The following is a 20,155-nucleotide window of genomic DNA, read 5'->3' on the forward strand; positions in this document are numbered from 1 at the left end:
AGGTCCTCGCAGACTCCTTTGCTGGCTGAAGTCCTGCCTGCAACCCTCCCCCCTTACCACTTGCTGCCTAAATTCTTCGAATTGCCTGAAGTCTCTGCAGATCCCTGCTTTTCTTGGCACTAACAAATTAGTTGGTTCTCAATTATCCACAATGTGGTGTGGATTATGTAGGGAATGGGTATCTGTGTGTGTCTGAGAGTGGATGTGTGTGTTCGGGGAGGGGCAGCGTGTTTGTATTTGCTTATACCTCCTTGCTTCTTAAATTCAATTCTAAATGGTTTTTTAATTATCTGCTAGCTTGGGGTCATTCTTGCCTCTGCCCTGCTGGGTTAGTATAGGTGATTGAGAACTGACTTATAATGCTTATAATCCTCCCTGCCCAGCACCTTGTTATCCTCTTCTATTTATAGCGCCACCAGGCTTCAGGAGCCCTAGATTTTTGGACCTGGAGGTTCTAGGGGAACAGGGGGTGGAGCTTCCCTGTGGTGACCTGGAGGGGTCAGTTGTCGGAGGTCACTGGCTTCTCTGGCCCCGAACTGTGTGGGGCCTTGACTTGTGACTAGTGCCTGGGAACCTGGCTGCCCACCGCCTGGGGCTCTGACAGTGATGACTTCTTGCCTTTGCATAGGTGCCGCCATCCGACGCTGTGATGAGGACAAGGGGTGGCTGGAGCCAGACCTCTTCAACTGTACCTCGCCTGCCTTCCGGGAGCTGGGCCTGCTGGTAGTATTTCCCCCCCCACACACACCTTTCCCGTAATGAGGTGGCACAGTGGGTAAAACTTTGGGACTAGAGTCAGGAAGCCTCAGGTACTTGCCAGATGTGTGACCTTGAGCAAATCACTTAATCTCCGTTTGCTTGTTTCCTCATCTGTAAAATGGGGATGATAACAGCACCTCTTCCCCAAGGTTGTTGTGAGGATCAAGTGAGGTAATCTTTGTAAAGTGCTTAGCACAGGGCGCTTTCTGGCACTCAGGAGATACTTAACAAATGCTTGCTCCCCAACCACCTCAACACTCTCAGACTCTCTCCAGTTTTCTAGGAGGTGAGCCTTTGCTAGTAATACATCTCTCTCTAACCCCAGAGACCCCTTCCATATCTTCACAGCCCCCTGCATCCTCCACAGCTCCCTAATACCTTACAACTGTCTGGAACTTGGCATGACTCCTCCTTCCTGGGTCTGCCTTCCCAAAGCTGATGCTACTATGAATAGGCTCTTTCAGCTCAGCACCAGAAACTTCTAGACCTCCGCAAACCCTCTAGTTCCCTCCCTTCTCCCCCCCAACTCCACAGACACCCTCCCTCCATGGTCCTACTGGCAATTCCCACTCTGGATTTTGTGACACTAATAGCGGACCCCAGTATTGTACAGACGTTCTTCCCAATTTAGAGGCAATATACTCTTGTACAAAGAACCCTGTCTATGGCAGTTAGGTGGCCCAGTGGATAAAATATTATTAGAATATAGAATATTCCTGGAGTCAGGAAGACCTGAGTTCAAACATTTACTAGCTCTGTGAACCTGGGCACGTCACTTAACCTCCATCTACTTGTTTCCTCAGCTGTAAAACAAAAGCATCTATTTCCCAGGTTTGTTTTGAGGACCAAATGAGATTATATTTTTAAAGCACTTAGGAGCTTAATAAAGACTTCCTCCCTCCCTCCTTTCTTTCCCTTTTTCCTTCCTTCCTGTGGAATGAGCAGCCATTTCTCATTTGGAATGAGGTCAGATCCTAGCTTTGTGACTCTGGGCAGATCCCCCTGTCTCCTCTGAGTCAATTTTGTTCTGTGTAACATAAAGCAGTTAGGTGAGGTGATTACTACTTTCCTATCTAGCAAAGGCGTTCTGGGATCCTTCAGTGTCACCCCTACTCATAGTCTCAGTCCACCAGTGGTCCCTACTCTGTGCCCCTTGGTGTAGGTATGTGAGGATTAGTAGAAGTGGGATGATTCTGGGAATCCTCAGGCCAGGTGGAGATGGGGAGGAACAAAAGGGGAGCTTCAGGGAGACACTTTGTCCCTTCTGCTTCTTCCTGGGCAGCTGGAAGATCTAGAGCGCAATGAAACGGAGCTGGACACCATTGAGGCCAAGAAGTTGGCCCAACGGCTTCGTGCAGTAACTGGCCACACTGAGCGGTACTTCGGCAATGATGTCCACATCGCTGCCCGTCTTCTGGGCCGGCTCCTGACCTTCGAGAGTCATCAGCAGGGCTTTGGGCTGACGGCCACACAGGATGCCCACTTTAATGAGGTGACCCTGGCTATCCCTGCTGACCCCGATCCCTGATCATCAACCTAATCCCAATGATCCCTGAATTACCCAGCTGACATCCCATAGAACTCTAGTAAGGTGATCCTAGACATGCCTCCAACCCCACTGATGACTGTCTGAACCCACCTCCATAGCATCCTGGTCACCACAATTCCCCCCTGCCCCAGCAGGATCACAGAAAATGATCTCTGAACAAGCTGACTCTGGCCATTCCCCACTGACTTCAGAATCTATTTATCTCTGACTCTCCACCATAACTGATATCCCCACATTTATATAGGAAGCCTATTTCAGTGGGATGACCCTACTGGCCTCTTACTCCACTAACTTCTGACTCTATTCACCACAAGCCAAGACTGCTGATCTCTATCCTCTTGACCCTCCTCTGATACTTAACCCCACTTAAGGCAGTGTTCAGAGCTTTGCTTTAGGGAAATCAGTCTTCTTGCTTCCTGTCCCAGTGGGTTCTTTGTTTTGAGGGAAAGGGCCTTGAGCTAGGAGTCAGAACTGGGGACTTTTGGCCCAGCTCCATCTCAAACATGGCCTGGGGGCCTGGGTAGGTCACTGCCTCCCTCTAGGCCTCTGTCTGAGGAACGTTTCGGGAGATACCATGAAGGTGGAATTGACAGAACTGATTTAGTCTTGATTGTGCTTGATACATAAGGGAGGGGAAAGTCACAGAGAACCACAAGATTTTGAACATATGAAACCAGATGAAGGGCAGAGCTACAGACAGAAATAGTAAAGTCATGGGATCAGGGAAACTAGAGCTGGGCGAGACCTCAAGGCCTGGTCCAGTCTCCTGACTTTATGGATGAAGAAACTTTAGCCCAGGGAGGGGGAGGGTTGGCCTGAGGTCGCACAATGATAGCTGACATTTCTGTGGCCTTTTTACAGTTATTTATGTTTATTATCAAATTTCATCCTTACAACTGACTTGCTAGGTAGTCATGGATATTATTATCCCTCATTTAGAGAGGGGGAAGCTAAGTCTCAGGCTAAGTGACTTACCCTGGGTCCCATAGCTACTAAGTGCCTGAGAGCTTGCCTGATTCCAAATCCTGCAGTCTGTTCACTGTATTTCAATGGCCCTCACTCTGGGGCTCCTTGTGTTGAGTAGTCCTGGGGTTGTGAGTAGGAAAAGGTCACCAGAGCCCTCCTCACCATAACCTTCCCATCCCCAGAATCTACTCTGGGCTGGCTCAGCTGTGCTAGCCCCTGAGACCCGTAAGCTGTGGGATTCTCCATGGCCACAAGCCCTAGGTGGGACCCCAGCCCGGGGGGCCAGTGCAGGCCTCATTGAGCAGCTGGAGGAGTACACAGCGACATTGGCCCAGAACATGGAGCTCACGTACTTGAACCCCGTGGGCTTGGTGGCGCCTAATATTAGTAAGCAGGGACTCCAGTGGGTGGGCAGGTGGGGGGTCAGGAGCTCCCACTGAGGGAGGAGGAGGGGAAGGGATACTCTTTTGAGAGGAGAAGGTGAACTTTGGCCAGTGACCTTTGACACTTCCCTTCCTCTGCCCCCCCAGTGCTCAGCATTGATCGAATGGAACTTCCTGTTCCCACTGTGGGGGGCCATCGATATCCTCGTTACCACGGTAGCCTTTTCCGGGGCCAAGATGCCTGGGACCCTCATACACATGTAGTGCTGCCCCCTCCAGTATCCCGGCCCCCACAGCCAGAAGGTAAGTCCCCTAAACGGGAACACAAGCAGCACTGACCGGGAAGAGGATTTCTCAGGCCACTGTCTACCCCCACAGAACACCACCTTCCTTGGAAGTCACTGATTGTGTGGTACTGGTGGGGTTGTCTAATTGTCTGGCTAATTGTCCTGGAGGGTCACTGACTGGCTTACCCTTTGCCTCCCCCAGTTCTGCCCACAAGTGGCAGCAGTGATGCCAATGGGACGGCAGAGAGCGTGGCAGGCCGAGGGGGGCCCCTGGAAGCAGAGCCCGGGCTCACCATTGTCATCCTCCTCATCTACCGAACCCTGGGAGGGCTGCTCCCTGCCCGCTACCAGGCAGAACGCCGAAGCGTTAGGTATGGGGGCCAGCTGAAGGGCTTGCTCTAAAGGGGAGGCTGAGTGGGTCGTGTCTGGGGCCACCTGGACCCTGGGTCCCAGCAGAACAGGGTGTCAGGGCAAGAGATCTCTTCCCTAAGGACACTCCTAGTCTGGGGCCTAATCCCTTATCAGTGTGGTATAGTGGCAAGGCTGATTAATTTGGAGTAAGGATCTGGGTTCTTTTCTTTGCTGAATGACCTCTGGGCCTCAGTTTCTAGACATATAGACTCCACGGTCTCTAGAGCTGTTCCCTGAGTGTTCTTTATAAAGCAGCTTGTCCAGCTTGCCTCTTCATATGGTGGCGGTCAAGGGGAGGGAAGGGAGTTGAATGGGAATGTCTGTTTTTCTGAGAATGTCTGGGGTCCTGAGGTTGTGGTGTTTATGCAGAGGCTTCATGATCACTACTGCCAGGATATAGTAGGGGGTGTTCCTCTATAGATGGGATTAAATGCTTGAGAAAGCTCAGAAGTTGATGAAATCCTTTTTGCTCTCTGAGGTAGTTTCTCCACCCATACAATGAGGTCAGACTAGATGATTGTGAGACTTTGTGGCTGTCACTGGGGGTCGGGTAGGTATGAGCATAGCAGGACAATTCTAAGACTTGGGTGATAATATTCCTTCAGGCTCCCCCGGAACCCAGTCATGAACTCTCCAGTGGTCAGCGTGTCTGTGTTCAGGGAGCGAAGCTTCCTGCAGGGCGTTCTAGAGTCCCCTGTCACCTTGGAGTTCCGCCTGCTGCAGACGGCAAATCGAAGCAAACCCCTCTGTGTGCAGTGGGAGAGGCCTAGCCCGTGAGGATGCATCCTTTCTTCCCGGGGAACTCCCCTGGGGTGCCCCTCAGAGCCGTCTCTGTTGAATGATGATGTTGGCTTAGCCCTTGAGGACCTGTCCCTCCCACTCTAGAATCAGCCTGTGTGTGGTAGAACTGGCCCAGCTCATGGGGATGCCCAGCCCAGCACCCATGCACCCACTTAACCTTGCTCAGCCTCAGGTCTTCACCTTTAAAGAGGTTGGATCAGATGGTTTCTAAGGGCTCTTATAATTCTAGATTCTTTGATCTTATTATTAGTCAGTGTGCTGGGATGGCCCATGAAAAGGTGCACACATTTGTCCCTCTCTCCCACCCAGTCTGGGTGCAGGCACGGTACCCTTAGTTGCTACTGGGCATCTGGCTGCTGAACCCATGTGTAATTCTCCACAGGAGTGACCCTTGGGGTGTGTGGACAGCCCGTGACTGTGAGCTTGTGCACAGAAATGGTACCCATGTGCGCTGCCAGTGTTCCCGGCTTGGTACTTTTGGGGTGCTCATGGATGCCTCCCATCGAGAGGTATGGGGACATCAATTTTCTTGGATGTCACAGAACTTTCCAAACTGTTCCTGAGTTAGATGGGAGTGGGGAATGATTGTCTGAATCCCTCATGGTTCTTGGTGGGAGGGGGCTCAGTTAAATTCTGCGGGGTTAGACTGTGTTAATGGGAACGTTATGTCAGAATGGAAGGTTTGCTCTATGAAAGAATTGAGGGATAGGTGTCAGGCTAGGGAGACAAAACCAAGGGTGGGTAGACTGGGGAGGGTAGAGGTCATCCCAGAAGCTATACCTGGGTTTGTGTATAAGGTCCCATTCCTTTCTGACTGGCCCTCCCCATGCCCACAGCGTCTGGAAGGTGACCTGGCCCTCCTGGCTGTAGTTACTCATGTGACTGTGTCAGTGACTGTGGCTTCCTTGCTCCTGACTGTGGCTGTCCTGCTCAGCCTTCGAGGCCTCAAGTCTAACACCCGTGGGATCCACGCCAACGTGGCAGCTGCACTTGGCCTGGCTGAGCTGCTGTTCTTCCTGGGGATTTACCGTACCCACAACCAGGTGCTCAGCTGGGGGGTCCAAAGCTCGGAAGCCACCTGAGGCCTGGGGCTCTGTTGTTGGTGGTGATGGTGGGGAGTTTGGGGGACAGGTGGGCAGAGGAAGCGGGGGTCCACCCTACGGAGCTGAGGTGACCCTCTGCTTTCCTTCCCTCCCTCTAGTTCCTGTGCACTGTGATTGCCATTGTCCTACATTACCTCTTCTTGGGCACCTTCTCCTGGCTCTTTGTGCAGGGATTGCACCTCTATCGCATGCAGGCAGAGGCTCGAAACGTGGACCTTGGGGCAATGCGTTTCTACTATGCCCTGGGTTGGGGTGTTCCAGCTATCTTTCTGGGTAAAGTGAACCCCTTCTCCCCTGAGAATTATCAGAGCAATTATAGCACGTGCTTTTACATAAAACTTACAAAGCACTTTCCCCTCAACAACTGTAGGGCCCATTTAGCACAAGAATTATTATTCCCATTCTGTAGACTAGGAAAACTTGAGGCCCAGTGAGAAGTGATTTACTCCAAGGTTATGCAGCTAAAGAGAGAAGTGGGATTCAAACCCAGGTCTTCTGACTTTGAGTCTAGTGCTCTTTTCACTCTAACATATAGCACATATTGCCCTGGGTATTGTCCCTACCTGGTGGGTAACAAAGGCAGCATCCCCTAGCCATCCCAGATGATGTGAGGCCCCCACCTATCATCACTGTCCAAACCAGCTCAGACACAGCATTTGAGGGAGAGACCTGGACACTGCCCTCAGGGAAAACAAGAGGGTCCCTGAGGCCTCCTGCCGTCTTGTAATTCTTTGAAGGGCTTGAACCCCGGGCTCCCATGTTGCCCTGCTTTCTTCTCTTTAATTCCCAGGCCTGTTGGCTCCTTGATCGCCAAGTGGGGTATAGGACACCCTTTGGTCCAGGGCACCTGGGTCCAGATCCCAGCTTTTCTGTGTCTTGTGGAACCTGAGTCAGATCCATTTCCTTTTCAGAGCCTCAGTTTCCTCCTCTAAATGAGGATATTTAAGTAGCTCATCTCTAAAGTCTATGAAGCCCAGGCTTCCCTTCACACACCTGGCTCCTTTCACCTCAGATCTCCCACAGAACAAGCCCCAGACTTCCCATAGGTGCTCAGGACTGTAGGTGGCATGGAGGAACAGCTGGGGCCAGAGGAACTTGGAGAGAGGAGAGCCCTTTTAAAAAGGTCAGTGAGGTCTGGGTCTCCTGACCCTGTAAAATGGGGGTATTGAATCTCTAAATCCCATGACCTCCCTGAGCCTTGGTTTCTTCGTCTAACAAATGGATTTGAGAAGCCTTTCACTGTCTACTTGACAGTTATTCTTAGGGCAGGCTTCCATAAATGACAAAGCACATTTGATCCATTAGGATTGTCGATCTTAATATTAGTAGATTGGTCAGGATAGGTCTGTGTCTCCTGAGTCTGTCCCCTAGACTTTCTCTCCCTCTTTGAGATGCCTACACTCCCATCCCTTGATCAGGAAGGAGGAAAAGTCCCAGCTCTCTGACGTAGCGGAACAGTGGGTGTGGAATGTGATCCTATTGGGCTCCTTGTGCCCATCCTTGCCCCTCCTTTACTTTCTCCCTTCCTTCCCCCCATCACTGTGGTCTTCCTTCTGTAGATGAGCCTGTCAGGGGTTGTGGGGAGGGAGTTGCTTCCTGCTCTGAGCCCTCTTTTCTCCAGGCCTTGCAGTAGGCCTTGACCCTGGGGGCTACGGGAACTCGGACTTCTGTTGGATTTCCATCCATGATAAACTGGTCTGGAGCTTTGCTGGCCCTATTGTCCTGGTCATTTCGGTGAGGCCCTGAAGTACCCCCCAGTCCCAACCTCAACCCCCAACCCTAACTCTATCCTTCATTCTGACACCTACCTGTTTGCTCCCCCTGGGGTCTGGGCTGGGGCTGGGGGTTTTGGGTGTTTGGTGAGAGGAAACACTGACTTAGGTGTGTCTATTTCTCTCCAACTGTTTGTCTTTCTGAATCTTTCCCTGTCTTTCCATGTCTCTGTGGCTACACCTGACCCTTTGTGTCTGAATGTCTTTCTGTATTTTTCCATATCCAACTGATGCTGTCTTATTTCCCCCATGTCTTTGTTCCATCACTTTATCCTCTCTCTGTTCTTGTGTGCCCTTTCTGCTTCTGTCTTTGCTCCCCATCTATCTGTTTCCATGCCCCACCTGTGTTGTGTGGCCAGATGAATGGGGTCTTGTTCCTGCTGGTGGCAAGGATGTCCTGCTCCCCTGGGCAGAGGGAGGCCAAGAGGATGTCTGTGCTGTGAGTTGATATCAGGGGATGGGTGGGGGCAATGTCGGTCCAGACTGAGCCCTGCTGGGCTGTAAGAGGGTATGACAGGTGTGACCAGGGCCTAGAACATATCACCATGGAGGGAGGTTTGGGGGAGTGGGAGAAGGAAGGAAGGTTGTTGTCTTGTGACTTAGGAAAGAGACTGTACCTGCCCTGTCCACTCTCCTCCCTCCCTCCATGGGACTCTCCTCCTTGCTTCCTCAACTTCCCCGTTAGATGCCTCTCTCTAGAAGGAAACTCTTCTGGTACAAATTCACCTCTTTGGGCATCTGTTTTTATTCCTCTTGTCTTTGTCGTTTTCTATCTCTGCCTCTGTTTCTCTTTCTATCTTTATCTTCATTCATTTGTCCCTATCCTGGCTTGTCTCTCTTTGTTTTTGTCCCTGTCTGGTTTTGGCCCCCATCCTTATCTCTTTCCCTGGCTTTCTCTGTCTCTTTGTCCTTATCTCTTCTCCCTCCCTTTGTCTCTGTGGCCCTGCTCGTGTCTCCTTGTCTGTGCCCTTCTTCTTGTCTCCTTCTCCATCTTTTCCTGTCTCTGTGTCTCCTCCACATGTGACCCTCTGCAGCTCCTTCCTGCTGCTCCTGCTCATCAGTGCCTCCTGGCTCTTCGGTCTGCTGGCAGTCAACCATAGCGTCCTGGCCTTCCACTACCTCCATGCTGGGTTCTGTGGCCTTCAGGTGACCGTGGACCTGCAGGGGAAGCCAGAGGGCTGGCTACCACATAGAGAAGGATGGAACCCTGCCCTGCCCTGCCCCTTTGTCACAGTTACCCCCTTCCTAAGCTTCCCTACTGCTCCCCAGACTCCCCTTCCTCCAAATATCCCTCTCGCTTCCATTTTTCTGTCCCTTTTACTGACTACTCCCATCCTCTACCATTGCCTCAGGGCCCAGCTGTGCTGCTGCTGTTCTGTGTCCTGAATGAGGAGACCCGAGGGGCTTGGGCCTCCGCCTGTCTGGGCAGGAAAGCAGGAACGGAGGAGGCAAGGCCGACCCCGGGGCCGGTGAGGCGATCTGGGGGGCACTGGCGGTGGTAGTGCTATGTCACTACATAGGGGTGCTGGAGGCTTTTGGGTCCTGATTGACCGTGCTTCCCCCCTCACAGGGCCCTGGTGCTTGCAATAACACAGCCCTGTTTGAGGAAAGTGGCCTCATCCGAATCACTCTGGGCGCCTCCACGGTGTCTTCGGTCAGCAGCGCTCGGTCAGCCAGGACACAGGACAGTCAGCGGGGCAGAGGTGGCCTCCTCAGGTACGGAAGGGACAGGGTTAATCTGGCACTCCATGCAGGTTGGACCAGAGCGTGAGGAATGTCAGGAGTCCTGAGGCGTTCCTAGACTTCAGAGTTGAGGGTTAGAAGAATGTCTGGTGTCATTGATTCCTATCCCTTACTAGATCAGGAATTCTTACTCTGGCTTCCCTGAGGAAGGGCCTGGGTAGGTTTCCTGGCCGAAATGTGGAAAGTCTCCTTCTGTCCCCTTAGCTCAGCCTGAGACACAGTCTGGATTTTTACAAAGGCTTTATATACTCCCATCCTGGAGCAAATGACTTCCCATCTCTGGGCTTCCATTTTCTCATCTATAAAACGGTGATGATAATAATCATATTACTTATCTTCCAGGGTTATGGTGAGAATCAAATATTGTATGTGTAACCTTAAATCACCATCAAATATAAGTTATTTTTATTATTACTGTCCATGACAAAGTAAAAGCCAATTTAGAGAGAGCCCTGGGACCTGTCCAGGCACAGGGTCAGCCACTTGGGTGAACTACCCACTGCTTATCTGGCACAACTTTACATCTGAGCCCCCTCTCCCCCAATTCAATTCAACATACATGAATGTGGCCAGGCCCTGTGTTGGGCACTGCATATACAATGATGGAAAAATAAGACATTTCCTCCCTTCAAATGGCTTGAATTGATAACAATAACAACAATAACAGCAACAGTAACTAACAACGACAACCACAACAAGGTGGCATTTATATGGTTCTTTAAGGTTTGCAAAACACTATGCATACTATCTCATTTGATCCTCACGACCACCTTGGGAAGTAATAATAATAATAATGATAGCTAACATTTATTTATATGGTGCTTAACTTGTGCCATTCACTGTGCTAACTACTTCATAATTATCTCATTTAATCCTCACAATAACCCTGGGATTATTATTATCCCTATTATTATTATTATTATTATTGGTGCTATTATTATCCCTATTTTACAGATTGAGGATACAGAGGCAGATAGAGGTTAAGTACCTTGCCTAGGGTCACTCAGCTAGTTGGTGTCTGAGGCTGGATTTGAACTTGGGTCTTCCTGACTCCAAATCTAGTGCTCTATCCATTGTACCACCTAGCCTGACATTTGTATAGTACTTTATGATTTAAAAGTATTTTATATGCGTTATCTCATTTGATAATTTCCCTCTAAGGAAAGTAGTGTAAGTATCATCCCCATTTTATGGATTAGTACTTTGAGGCTCAGTTTGGGACGTGATTTACCCAAGGTCGTACAGTGGCAGAACCAGGGTTTGAACCCAGATTCTGACTCCCAGTTCCTATACTCTTTTGACTATACTGTAGCTGCCTCCTGCTATCTAGTAGGAAGATGAGACTTGGACACAAGTGACTATGAATGTTAGAGTATGTTTAACTGCATAATGGATGAAGCAAAGTCATGAGATTCCAGTGAGAGGGTTCTCTTCTTGCTGGGGATGAGGTTGGGGAGGGGGTGGTAAAATCAAAGAAGGCTTCATGAAGGGCTCCTGAGCAGGGCCTTGAAGGAAGAGGATTTCAACAGATTGAGGGGGACTGGGGGTCAGCTGACCCTAGCCATGAGGAATGATGAATACCAGTGCACACAAGGTCAAAAAGTCAGAAAGAGGTTGGGGAACAGCGGGATGTGGACAAAAGGAAGCCGTGGAAGATAAAACGGGCTAAATGAGACACAGCCCGATTGTGGAAGGCTTTGAATTTCAGGATTAAGAACTCATATTTCAACATTTAAGGTAGTGGGGAGCTCCTGAAGTCTTTTGAGCAGGTCATCATGGTGCATTATGATGATCACTTTGACAAGGCTAGGTAGGATGGGCACAAGGGGAAGGAGGCTGGAGGCAGGGACTAGCATTTCTCTGGAATGTCGTTTTACTTCGGGAGAAAGCCCAGCACAATCTCTTCTCCAGCATAAAGGAACTCTTCAACCCTCTCCCAGCACTTCTTTCACTGGACCCCATCAACTTTGATGCATCCTTGATTAGCCCCTTCTCTCTCAATCCGAGAGTTCATATCTCTAGTTGTGTGGGTGTATTAGACAGATAGTCAAGTCCTACATAGGCCACACCTTCTTTTTGTAAGGGAGGGGGCAGCAAAGTAGAATGAAGGTTTTTAGGGTCAGAGGGATCTGTATGTGTTTGTGCCAAGGGGAAGATTCTGTAGTGAGGAGAGATTAAAGGTGCAGAAGAGAGGATGATTGAGGTCTCCCTGATGGACACAGACATGAAGATAGGGACATATGAAGATGCATAGAGACCAGGAGGAGGTAGTGGTCAGCAGTGTCAAATCCTCTAGGAAGTTGAAGGAAGATGAAGACTGAAAAAACACCATTGGAATTGTTGATTAGGAAGGAAGTTTACTAAAGAGAGAGGTTTACTGAAGACAGCAGGTTCATTTGAATGGTAGGGATGGAAGCCAGATGACAGGGGGCTGAGAGAAGAGTGAGAGTAAGGGTACAGTAGTATAATACTCTATACAAGTCTGGCAGTCAAGGAAAACAGAGAATTGTAGCTTAATAGGATGACAAGCTCTTCAGGGAAGATTTTTTTTTTTTTTTTACAAGGGAGGCCTGGACATGTTTGTAGGCAGAGGGAAAGGAAACAGTAGCTAGTGAGAGGTCGAGATTAGAAGTGAAAGAGAAAGAAGGATAGAGCAAAGCCTAGAGTGAGATAGGAAGGGATGACACTAAATGGAGGGCTTAGTCTTGGAAGAAGGCTACCTAACCCTGTGGAACTGACCATGAGGGAGACAAGGGGAGACAGGACAGAGATTTACTGTATGATTTTCTTTCTCTCCATTACATGTAAACAAAAACTTTTAACAGTTGTTTTTAAAAATTTTGAGTTCCCAATTCTCTCCCTCCCTTTCTCCTTGAGAAGGCAAGCAATTTGATTATACATATACAGTCATGCAGAACATTTCACCATTAGCCAGAAAACACAGACCAAAAACCCCAAGAATAAAGAAAGTAAAAATAGTATGCTTCAATCTGCATTCAGACTCCATCAGTTCTTTCTCTGGGGATGAATAGCATTTTTTATTATAAATGACAGTAGTTTAGAGGAAGACTCGAGAGAGCAGGTGCTCACAGCAAGTGATTTTTCAATCTTTTTCAGTAAAGGAGGAAGTAAGGTTATCTACTGAAAGGTGTAGAGGGTGAAGTTTTAGGCTCAAGGAAATAGAAGGTTTGGAACAGCCTCTGTAGAGAATGACAGGCTCTCAGAAGTAAAAAAAAAAAAAAAAAAAAAAAAAAGATTATTTTGCAGTGGATGGAGTTTTGGGTCCAATTCTGTGTGCCACATTTCAGGAAGGATTTAGAAAGCTGTAGTGTACCCAGAGGAGGCCAACCTGGATGGTCAGAGGCCTGGAGAACATGCTATGTGAAGGATACTTGAAAGACTTGGAAATTTGTTATCATATTGCTTGCATTCTCAGCAGGTGGAGGAGAGTCAGGAGCGAGGGGAAGAATTTGGAACTCAAAAGAAAAAAAAAAGAATGTTAAAAGTAAATAAACAAACTTGAAGATGTTTAGCCTGGAGAAGAGAAGACTGTGCAGGGATGGAGAATTTGCGGCCCAGGGGACACATGATAACACTTAGCATAGTGCCTGATACATATTAGGAACCTAGCAAATACTATTTGACTTGATAGCTGCCTTCTAATATTTGGCTGGATGTAAAGGAAAACTTTTTAACAGTTAGAGCTGTTGCAAAGTAGAATGGGATGCCTAAGAAGATAGCAGATTTTCTGATTTAGGGAAGTCTCCAAGAAGAGGCTGGATAACCACTTATCAAGAGTGTTGGGGCAGCTAGGTGGCGCAGTGGATAGAGTACCAGCCCTGAAGTCAGGAGGACCTGAGTTCAAATGCGGCCTCAGACCAAACACTTGACACTTACTAGCTGTGTGACCCTGGGCAAGTCACTTAACCCCAATTGCCTGAAAAAAAAAAAGTGTTGAGGAGGTGATTCCTACTGAGGCATGGGATGGAAGAGATGCCCTTGGAGGTTCCTCCCAGCACTGAGGTTCTTCTGGGATTCTCTGATAAGGTCTTTGCTAAAAAGATGAGGAATATTTAAAACAACCTGTAAATAAGGTCAGCCACATCAGTTACCCTGCCTTGTCATCTCTGTCCTCTAGGGAGAATGTTTTGGCAAAACATGGCTCAGCTGCCGACCACACTGACCAGAGCCTCCTGGCCCATGGTGGGCCCACAGACCTGGATGTGGCCATGTTCCATCGAGATGCTGGGGGAGGTAGGGCTTTGGGGAATGGCTGGTTCAGGAAGTGCTTTGTAAGTAGAGTGCCTATCTATCAGAAGCAGGCCTGAGAGAGCCAAAGCTCCATTGGGAATGCCATTTTTTTCCTCAGACTTCCTGGTTCCCCTGTCCAGTTCCCTCTTACTCCTGATCTTCCAAGTCTGTTCTAGCCTCTGTTCTCAATTAGTCACTTCTGATGTCCACTGTTCCCCAGGCATGGACTCAGACTCAGACAGTGACCTGTCCCTGGAGGAAGATCGTAGCCTGTCCATCCCATCCTCAGAGAGTGAGGATAACGTCCGGCCCCATGGCCGATTCCAGCACCCTCTTCGACGGGCGGCCCACAGTGAACGGCTCCTCACCCAGCCAGCCAGCAGCACTCCCAAAGGTGACCCCAGTGACTCCCAAATGCCTCCCGCAGGCCTCCCAAAGATAATACCATTCATGCCTAGATGCTCTCATAAAACCCTTTGAACTCTCTCAAATCATTTACAACAAACAAGTCATTAGTCTCAGTTCTCCTCTCCCACATTGCCCCTCTCCTTCCCCTTCATCCCTCCCTGCCCTCCCCAATCTCTGTTACTGTTGGTAGAATCTTTCTGTGGCCCCTGTGGATCCATGGCCTTTCTCTATCTATGGCTATCCCATCTGGGATTATTGTTTTTCCTCTCTGGCTTGGATTCCCTCAGCTGAGCTATACTCATGGTGAGGAGGACCTGTTAGGGGTCATGAGGAAATAGTGTTGGTCAGAGTGTAATCCAAATCCCCACCTGCAGACGTGGATGGTAATGACCTACTGTCCTACTGGCCGGCCCTGGGGGATTGTGAGGGGCATCCCTGCTCCCTGCAGACCTGGGGATCTGAGCGTCGCCTGGGGTTGGATACCAGCAAGGACGCAGCCAACAATAACCAGACAGAACTGGCACTGACTAGTGGGGATGAGAACACAATCAGCCACACCCAGCTCAGCCACACCCAGCGACAGAGGAAAGGTAAGAGGATTGAGGAGTTCCCTAGACTAACCCTCACGAACCCTCCCATCTTCCTCTTGGGAATCCTCTTCCTACCAAATCCATCCACTGTGACCCACAGACCCTTCTGCAGACCTCCCACCACCCCGTCTACCTCAGGATTCCTCCAGATCGGCTCCAAGATTTGGTCCTGGTGCCCTTCCAAAGACTTTCCCTATGGGATCCTAGACCCAACACCCAGGTCTTTCCCTTGGAACTCCCTCAGATTCCCCCTAACTCCTACACACATACCCTAATACTCTCTTAGTAACAACCCTTCCTCACCTCTAGACTCTTCTTGGGATTTCTTAGATTTGACTCTTCCCTTAGGATCCTTGAGTCCTCTTACCCCAAATTCTCCTCCTAGAACTCCCCCTAAAATCATCCCCTCAGAGTCCCAGACCTTCCCCCCTAGCTCCCTAAGATGCCTTCCTCAGAAACTTCTAGGATACCCTACCAGATGTACCCCTGAAGACACTTGGGACTCTTCATAGTGCCTCTGAAAACTCTTTTCCCATTCCCTGAAAGTGTCTTCTTCCAGGTTGCCTTTGAGGGGGGTTGGTAGATAGCCTGACATTCACCCCCTGAAGTGGCCCTCTGGGGCCCTGTTGTCCCTTTGGCATGCATGCCCCCAGTGGTGCCACTAGCTTATATCCTTTCCACCCTCAGGTATACTGAAAAACCGGCTACAGTACCCATTGGCTCTCCATGGGCTGCCTTCTGCCAGTGCTCGAGGGGCTCCTGAGCTGTCCTGGTACCGGTCCTCTACCTTGGGCCACCGGGCAGTACCGGCTGCCTCCTATGGCCGCATCTATTCTGGCACAGGTAGCCTCTCCCAGCCAGCTAGTCGCTACTCCTCTCGGGAACAGTTGGATCTGCTGCTTCGTCGGCAGATGTCTCGGGAACAGCTGGAGGAGGCCACCCCTCTTCCCATGTACTCCACTAGCCGCCATGGCTCCCGAGAACAGTTGGAGAGGGTCCCTAGCTGTCATAGCTCCCGGGAACACCTGGAGACCATCCCCAGCCGCCACGCCTCCCGGGAGCATCTGGAGACTATCCCCAGCCGCCATGGATCCCGGGAGCATCTGGAGACCATTCTCAGTCGCCATGGCTCCCGGGAACATCTGGAGAGCTCCAGCAGCCGACATGGCTCCTGGGAACATCTAGAAGCTTGTCTTGGTGGCCCAGAGCCAAGGTTCCGCGGTAGCACGCTGCCTCGAAGGCAGCCACCCAGGGATCATCTGGATGCCCTGGCCACCCGGTTTGGGTCCAGGGAGCCCTTGGACTCTGGGGCATGTCAAGAGTGGCCAAGCCCACTGCCCCACCTCAGGGGCTCCAGAGACCAACTTTTGCCTACAAGTCAGAGGTCTCGGGAACAGCTGGATTGTTTGGCTAGGAGCTCAAACTCTCCAGAACAGCTGGACCTGAGGCCTTGTCGACATCCATCAAGGGAAAACTTGGAACCACTCTCTAGGCGGCTCCCATCAAGGGAGAACGTGGCGGCTTGTCCAAGCAGGGCCCCTTCCACTGAACAGTTAGACATCCTCTCCTCAATTCTGGCCTCCTTCAACTCCTCAGCTCTGTCCTCCTCTGTGCAGTCCTCCAGCACGCCTTCAGGCCCTCACACCACCGCTACGCCTTCTGCCACAGCCTCAGCACCGGGGCACTCCACACCTCGCTCAGCTACATCCCATAGCATCTCAGAGTTGTCACCAGATTCAGAGTAAGTAGGGGACCAAGAGCCATTGAACCATTGTGTGCACCTGTCCATCCTTTCAGCCACCCACCCACTCCTCCATCCCTCCCTCCAAAAGGCATTTATGGATGGATACCATGCCCTCCTTTCTGTTCTGAAGTTTTGTAATTCTAGGGAATATTTTGAAGGTATATAATATCTAAGACCTGGCAATTGCTGAATATAGGGGGTAAGGGAGAGGGAAGAGTGAGGGATGATTGGAGATTTCAGGCTTAGGTGATTAGAAAGAAGGTGATCCCAAACAGAAATCAGAAAGCTGAGAGAAGTTTAGGGTAATGAGTTCTGCTTAGGACATGTTGCATGCAGAGGAGTATTTTAGTGATAGGGTCATGATAAAATAAGTGTCAGGTGCTTTGCAGACCTTAAATGTAAGCTATTATTATTATTCAGCAGGCACTTGGAAATGCAGGCCTGGAAGTCTGAAGAGTAGGATGGAGTATATATATATATATGTTTGGGAGCCATCTCTACCTAACCGTATGAATTGATGAGGCCATCAGGAGAGAGTCTACAGAAAGGAGAGAAGAGGAATCCAAAACAGAGCTTGGAGTGCTTTCAAAAAGGGGAGGTGGAGGGGCCGCTAGGTGGCGCAATGGATAGAGCTCCAGCCTTGGAGTCAGGAGGACCTAAGTTCAAATCTGGCCTCAGACACTTGACACTTACTAGCTGTGTGACCCTGGGCAAGTCACTTAACCCCAATTGCCTCACCAAAAAAGCAAAAAAAAAAAATGGAAGGTGGATATCGGTGAGGGACAGATCATGACAAGGCCTCCACATTAGAAAAGGAGAGAGATTCGAGGAGGCCCCTAGTGTTGCTGGGGAGCAAGAAGCAAGCTGACCAACCTTTGTCTCCTTGCCAGTGACTTCATTAGTCAACCTGACCTTCCAGTGACCTCTTTCTTTAGATTTAATTTTATTTTTCAGTTAACAGGCTTCCTCCCACCCATCTCCTTCCCATTTTCCCTCCTCCCATTGAACAAAAATCAAAAAGAAAGAATGAATGAAAGAAAGAACAAGAAAACCCTCAAAACAGATATGTATAGTCAAAGCAAATTCCCTCATTGGCCATGTCCAAGAATGTGTATGTGATTCTGCATTTTGAGTCCCTCACCTCTCTGACAGGAGTGGGTAGCATGCTTCATCTTTGGTCAGCTGGAATTATGGTTTGTCATTGCATTGATCAGAATTTTCAAATCTTTCTTCTTTTTTTAAAATTCAATTTTATTTTCAGCTACAAAGTCTCTTCCTCTCACCTTCTTGTCCCCTTTCATTGAGAAAGCAAGAAAAAAAACTATTAGAAACATATATAATCAAACAAAATGAATCAAGTCTTTTAGAGTTGTTTTTCTTTATGATATTGTCATTGTATAAATTGTCCTGGTTCTGCTGACTTCACTTTGTATCAGTTCATATAGGTCTTCCTAGTTTCTTATGGAACTGTCCCTTTCACCATTTCAGGGGCTTAATATTTCATTACATTTCCATACCATTAATTTGTTTATCCATTTCCCAATAAGTTCTTTTCCTGACTTCTGACCATTCGTCAGTGACCTTTGCTTGATCACTTATGATTGATAAGCTTTGATCCCTGGGAAATTTCTCAACTTTTTTCACCTTTTTGACTTCTTTCCTTTGCAGAGTCACCAGAAGTGAGGGCCACTCCTGAGAAGCAGACAGCGGCAAAGGAGGAGTGAACAGAGTGAAAGGAGCAGGAAGTGGTTTGAAGGGAGGCACAGACAGATATCTCCAACAAAAGTTTGGGGTCTCTGCTTTCTACCAACCCTGGATTAGACAGAGGAGAGTTTGGGGGTGTCAGGATCTTTTACCCCTCTCCTCCTACATTCAGACCCACTCGCTTGTGAGAGGAGGGGCTCCCACTGGCCCATCCCAAACTGGATCTTCCTTTCTGTAACACTTGGGCACTGTGTGTGCATGAGTGTGCATGCTGGTGTGTGTTTGGGGAGGGGCCAGGGCCTGGGAGGACTTTTATATATTTTGTACCTTTGTAATCAGAGAGAAAGATGTCTATCCTTATTTTTAAGCTTTTCTGTCCCATGACTTCCCTGGGCTAGGTTGAGCTGGTCTGGTCTGGGGAAAAGTGGTTGGGTTGGGACAAAGTGAGGAGCTACCAGGGCCTGTGGTCTCCCTCCATCCATCCCAAGGCTCCATTGCCCCCCATCTTTCTGCATTTAGCCTCCTCAGTCTTTCCCTTTTCCCTTACTCCTGTGAAGTCCTTCACATACCCTTCCTCCTGAGCTCCACCATACCATAGGATCATCATGGAGCTGGGAAGGACCTTAGAGATCATCTAATCCCACCACCCTATTTTATTGAGAGAGAAAGTGATTTGCTTCAGATCACACAGGTTGGTTATATAGTGGCAGAGTCAGGATTTGAACCCATGTCTTTTGGCTATAAATCTAGGACTCTTTCCATTATACTCCTCTCCTGTTAGCCCACTCTTATCCTGTCTGCTTCAGGATCTCCCCTGGGGGTTGGGCCCCCTGCAAAGGAAGCCTTCCCCTTCAGCCCTTTGTCTCTCATCTCAGAAGCTGGTGGGGATGAGGTATCCGACCTGTCTCTCTCCCATTCCTCATGTGTACTTTGTTGTTCATAAGATTTTTTTGAATGGTAATTTCCTATTTTTTTCCTTCTCTAGTGGCCCGAGAGCCAAACTCCTTCTGAGGGAGAATATGCCCAGACCTCTAGAGCCTGCTCTAGGACAGAGATTGATGGAGGTGGTTCCTTCCTGGGCTGAGTAGATGCCTCAGTCTTTTCTTGTAACTGAGCCTGACAGGGCAGGGGAGAAAAATTCTCCCTTGCCCCAGGACCCCACTTCCTGGCCTTCAGGTTAGGGAGGAGTGTGTCCTCAGGCTCAGTTTGTGGAGGGGGTGATGAACAGACCGTTCCTAGGCCCCGTACTAAACTACATGTATGTATGTATTGTGGAGTCACCCTAACCCTCATCCCCACCATTTACTGCCTTATAACCCTCCGGGCCCAAGCGGAGTTTAATATTTATTCAAGCAGCAGACATAATGTTTACAGAGCAAGGCTTGCCTTCCTCGATTGTTGGGGTGGGGTGGGGGGGAAGGGCTCTGCCCCCTTGGGGGAGGGGGTTCCAGGCCTTTATTCAGATACATTCCATGGTGTCCTCCTCCTGCCTCCCAGGCTGATCCAAGCTTCCAGAGTCCCCTACACTCTGAAACTGGGGAGGGGGTGATGGTTCTTTCTTTCCCTCCCTTAGGGATGGGAGGAAAGGAATGAATAGCCTGGGATGGAGTGGTTTGATTTTCTCATTCCCCTCCCCTCACCCCCCTGCCAGGCTGTTTATGGTTGGATGGGGGTACAAACCGGG

The 20,155-nt window shown here is 49.5% G+C and overlaps 1 protein-coding gene across 1 annotated transcript in view; it reads left to right on the plus strand.

Moving 5' to 3' along the window:
* CELSR3 (cadherin EGF LAG seven-pass G-type receptor 3) overlaps window positions 1-19,846 on the plus strand; it is a 40,238-nt gene extending 20,392 nt beyond the window's left edge. Inside the window, exons 18-37 of the mRNA XM_027836902.1 lie at window positions 629-723; window positions 2,042-2,251; window positions 3,457-3,661; window positions 3,805-3,960; window positions 4,147-4,315; window positions 4,961-5,128; window positions 5,539-5,665; window positions 5,993-6,199; window positions 6,358-6,532; window positions 7,881-7,993; window positions 8,391-8,472; window positions 9,053-9,177; window positions 9,384-9,500; window positions 9,602-9,747; window positions 13,913-14,028; window positions 14,246-14,419; window positions 14,808-15,023; window positions 15,711-16,034; window positions 16,230-16,764; window positions 18,436-19,846. Of these exons, the coding sequence (XP_027692703.1) occupies window positions 629-723; window positions 2,042-2,251; window positions 3,457-3,661; window positions 3,805-3,960; window positions 4,147-4,315; window positions 4,961-5,128; window positions 5,539-5,665; window positions 5,993-6,199; window positions 6,358-6,532; window positions 7,881-7,993; window positions 8,391-8,472; window positions 9,053-9,177; window positions 9,384-9,500; window positions 9,602-9,747; window positions 13,913-14,028; window positions 14,246-14,419; window positions 14,808-15,023; window positions 15,711-16,034; window positions 16,230-16,764; window positions 18,436-18,463 (3,488 nt within the window). The 3' untranslated portion in view covers window positions 18,464-19,846. The remainder of the gene's footprint in view (window positions 1-628; window positions 724-2,041; window positions 2,252-3,456; window positions 3,662-3,804; window positions 3,961-4,146; window positions 4,316-4,960; window positions 5,129-5,538; window positions 5,666-5,992; window positions 6,200-6,357; window positions 6,533-7,880; window positions 7,994-8,390; window positions 8,473-9,052; window positions 9,178-9,383; window positions 9,501-9,601; window positions 9,748-13,912; window positions 14,029-14,245; window positions 14,420-14,807; window positions 15,024-15,710; window positions 16,035-16,229; window positions 16,765-18,435) is intronic.
* The last annotated feature ends 309 nt before the right edge of the window (window positions 19,847-20,155 follow it).

The sequence above is a fragment of the Vombatus ursinus genome, unplaced genomic scaffold (assembly GCF_900497805.2).
Source record: "Vombatus ursinus unplaced genomic scaffold, bare-nosed wombat genome assembly UNPS02014820.1, whole genome shotgun sequence".
In the NCBI taxonomy this organism is placed as follows: domain Eukaryota; kingdom Metazoa; phylum Chordata; class Mammalia; order Diprotodontia; family Vombatidae; genus Vombatus; species Vombatus ursinus.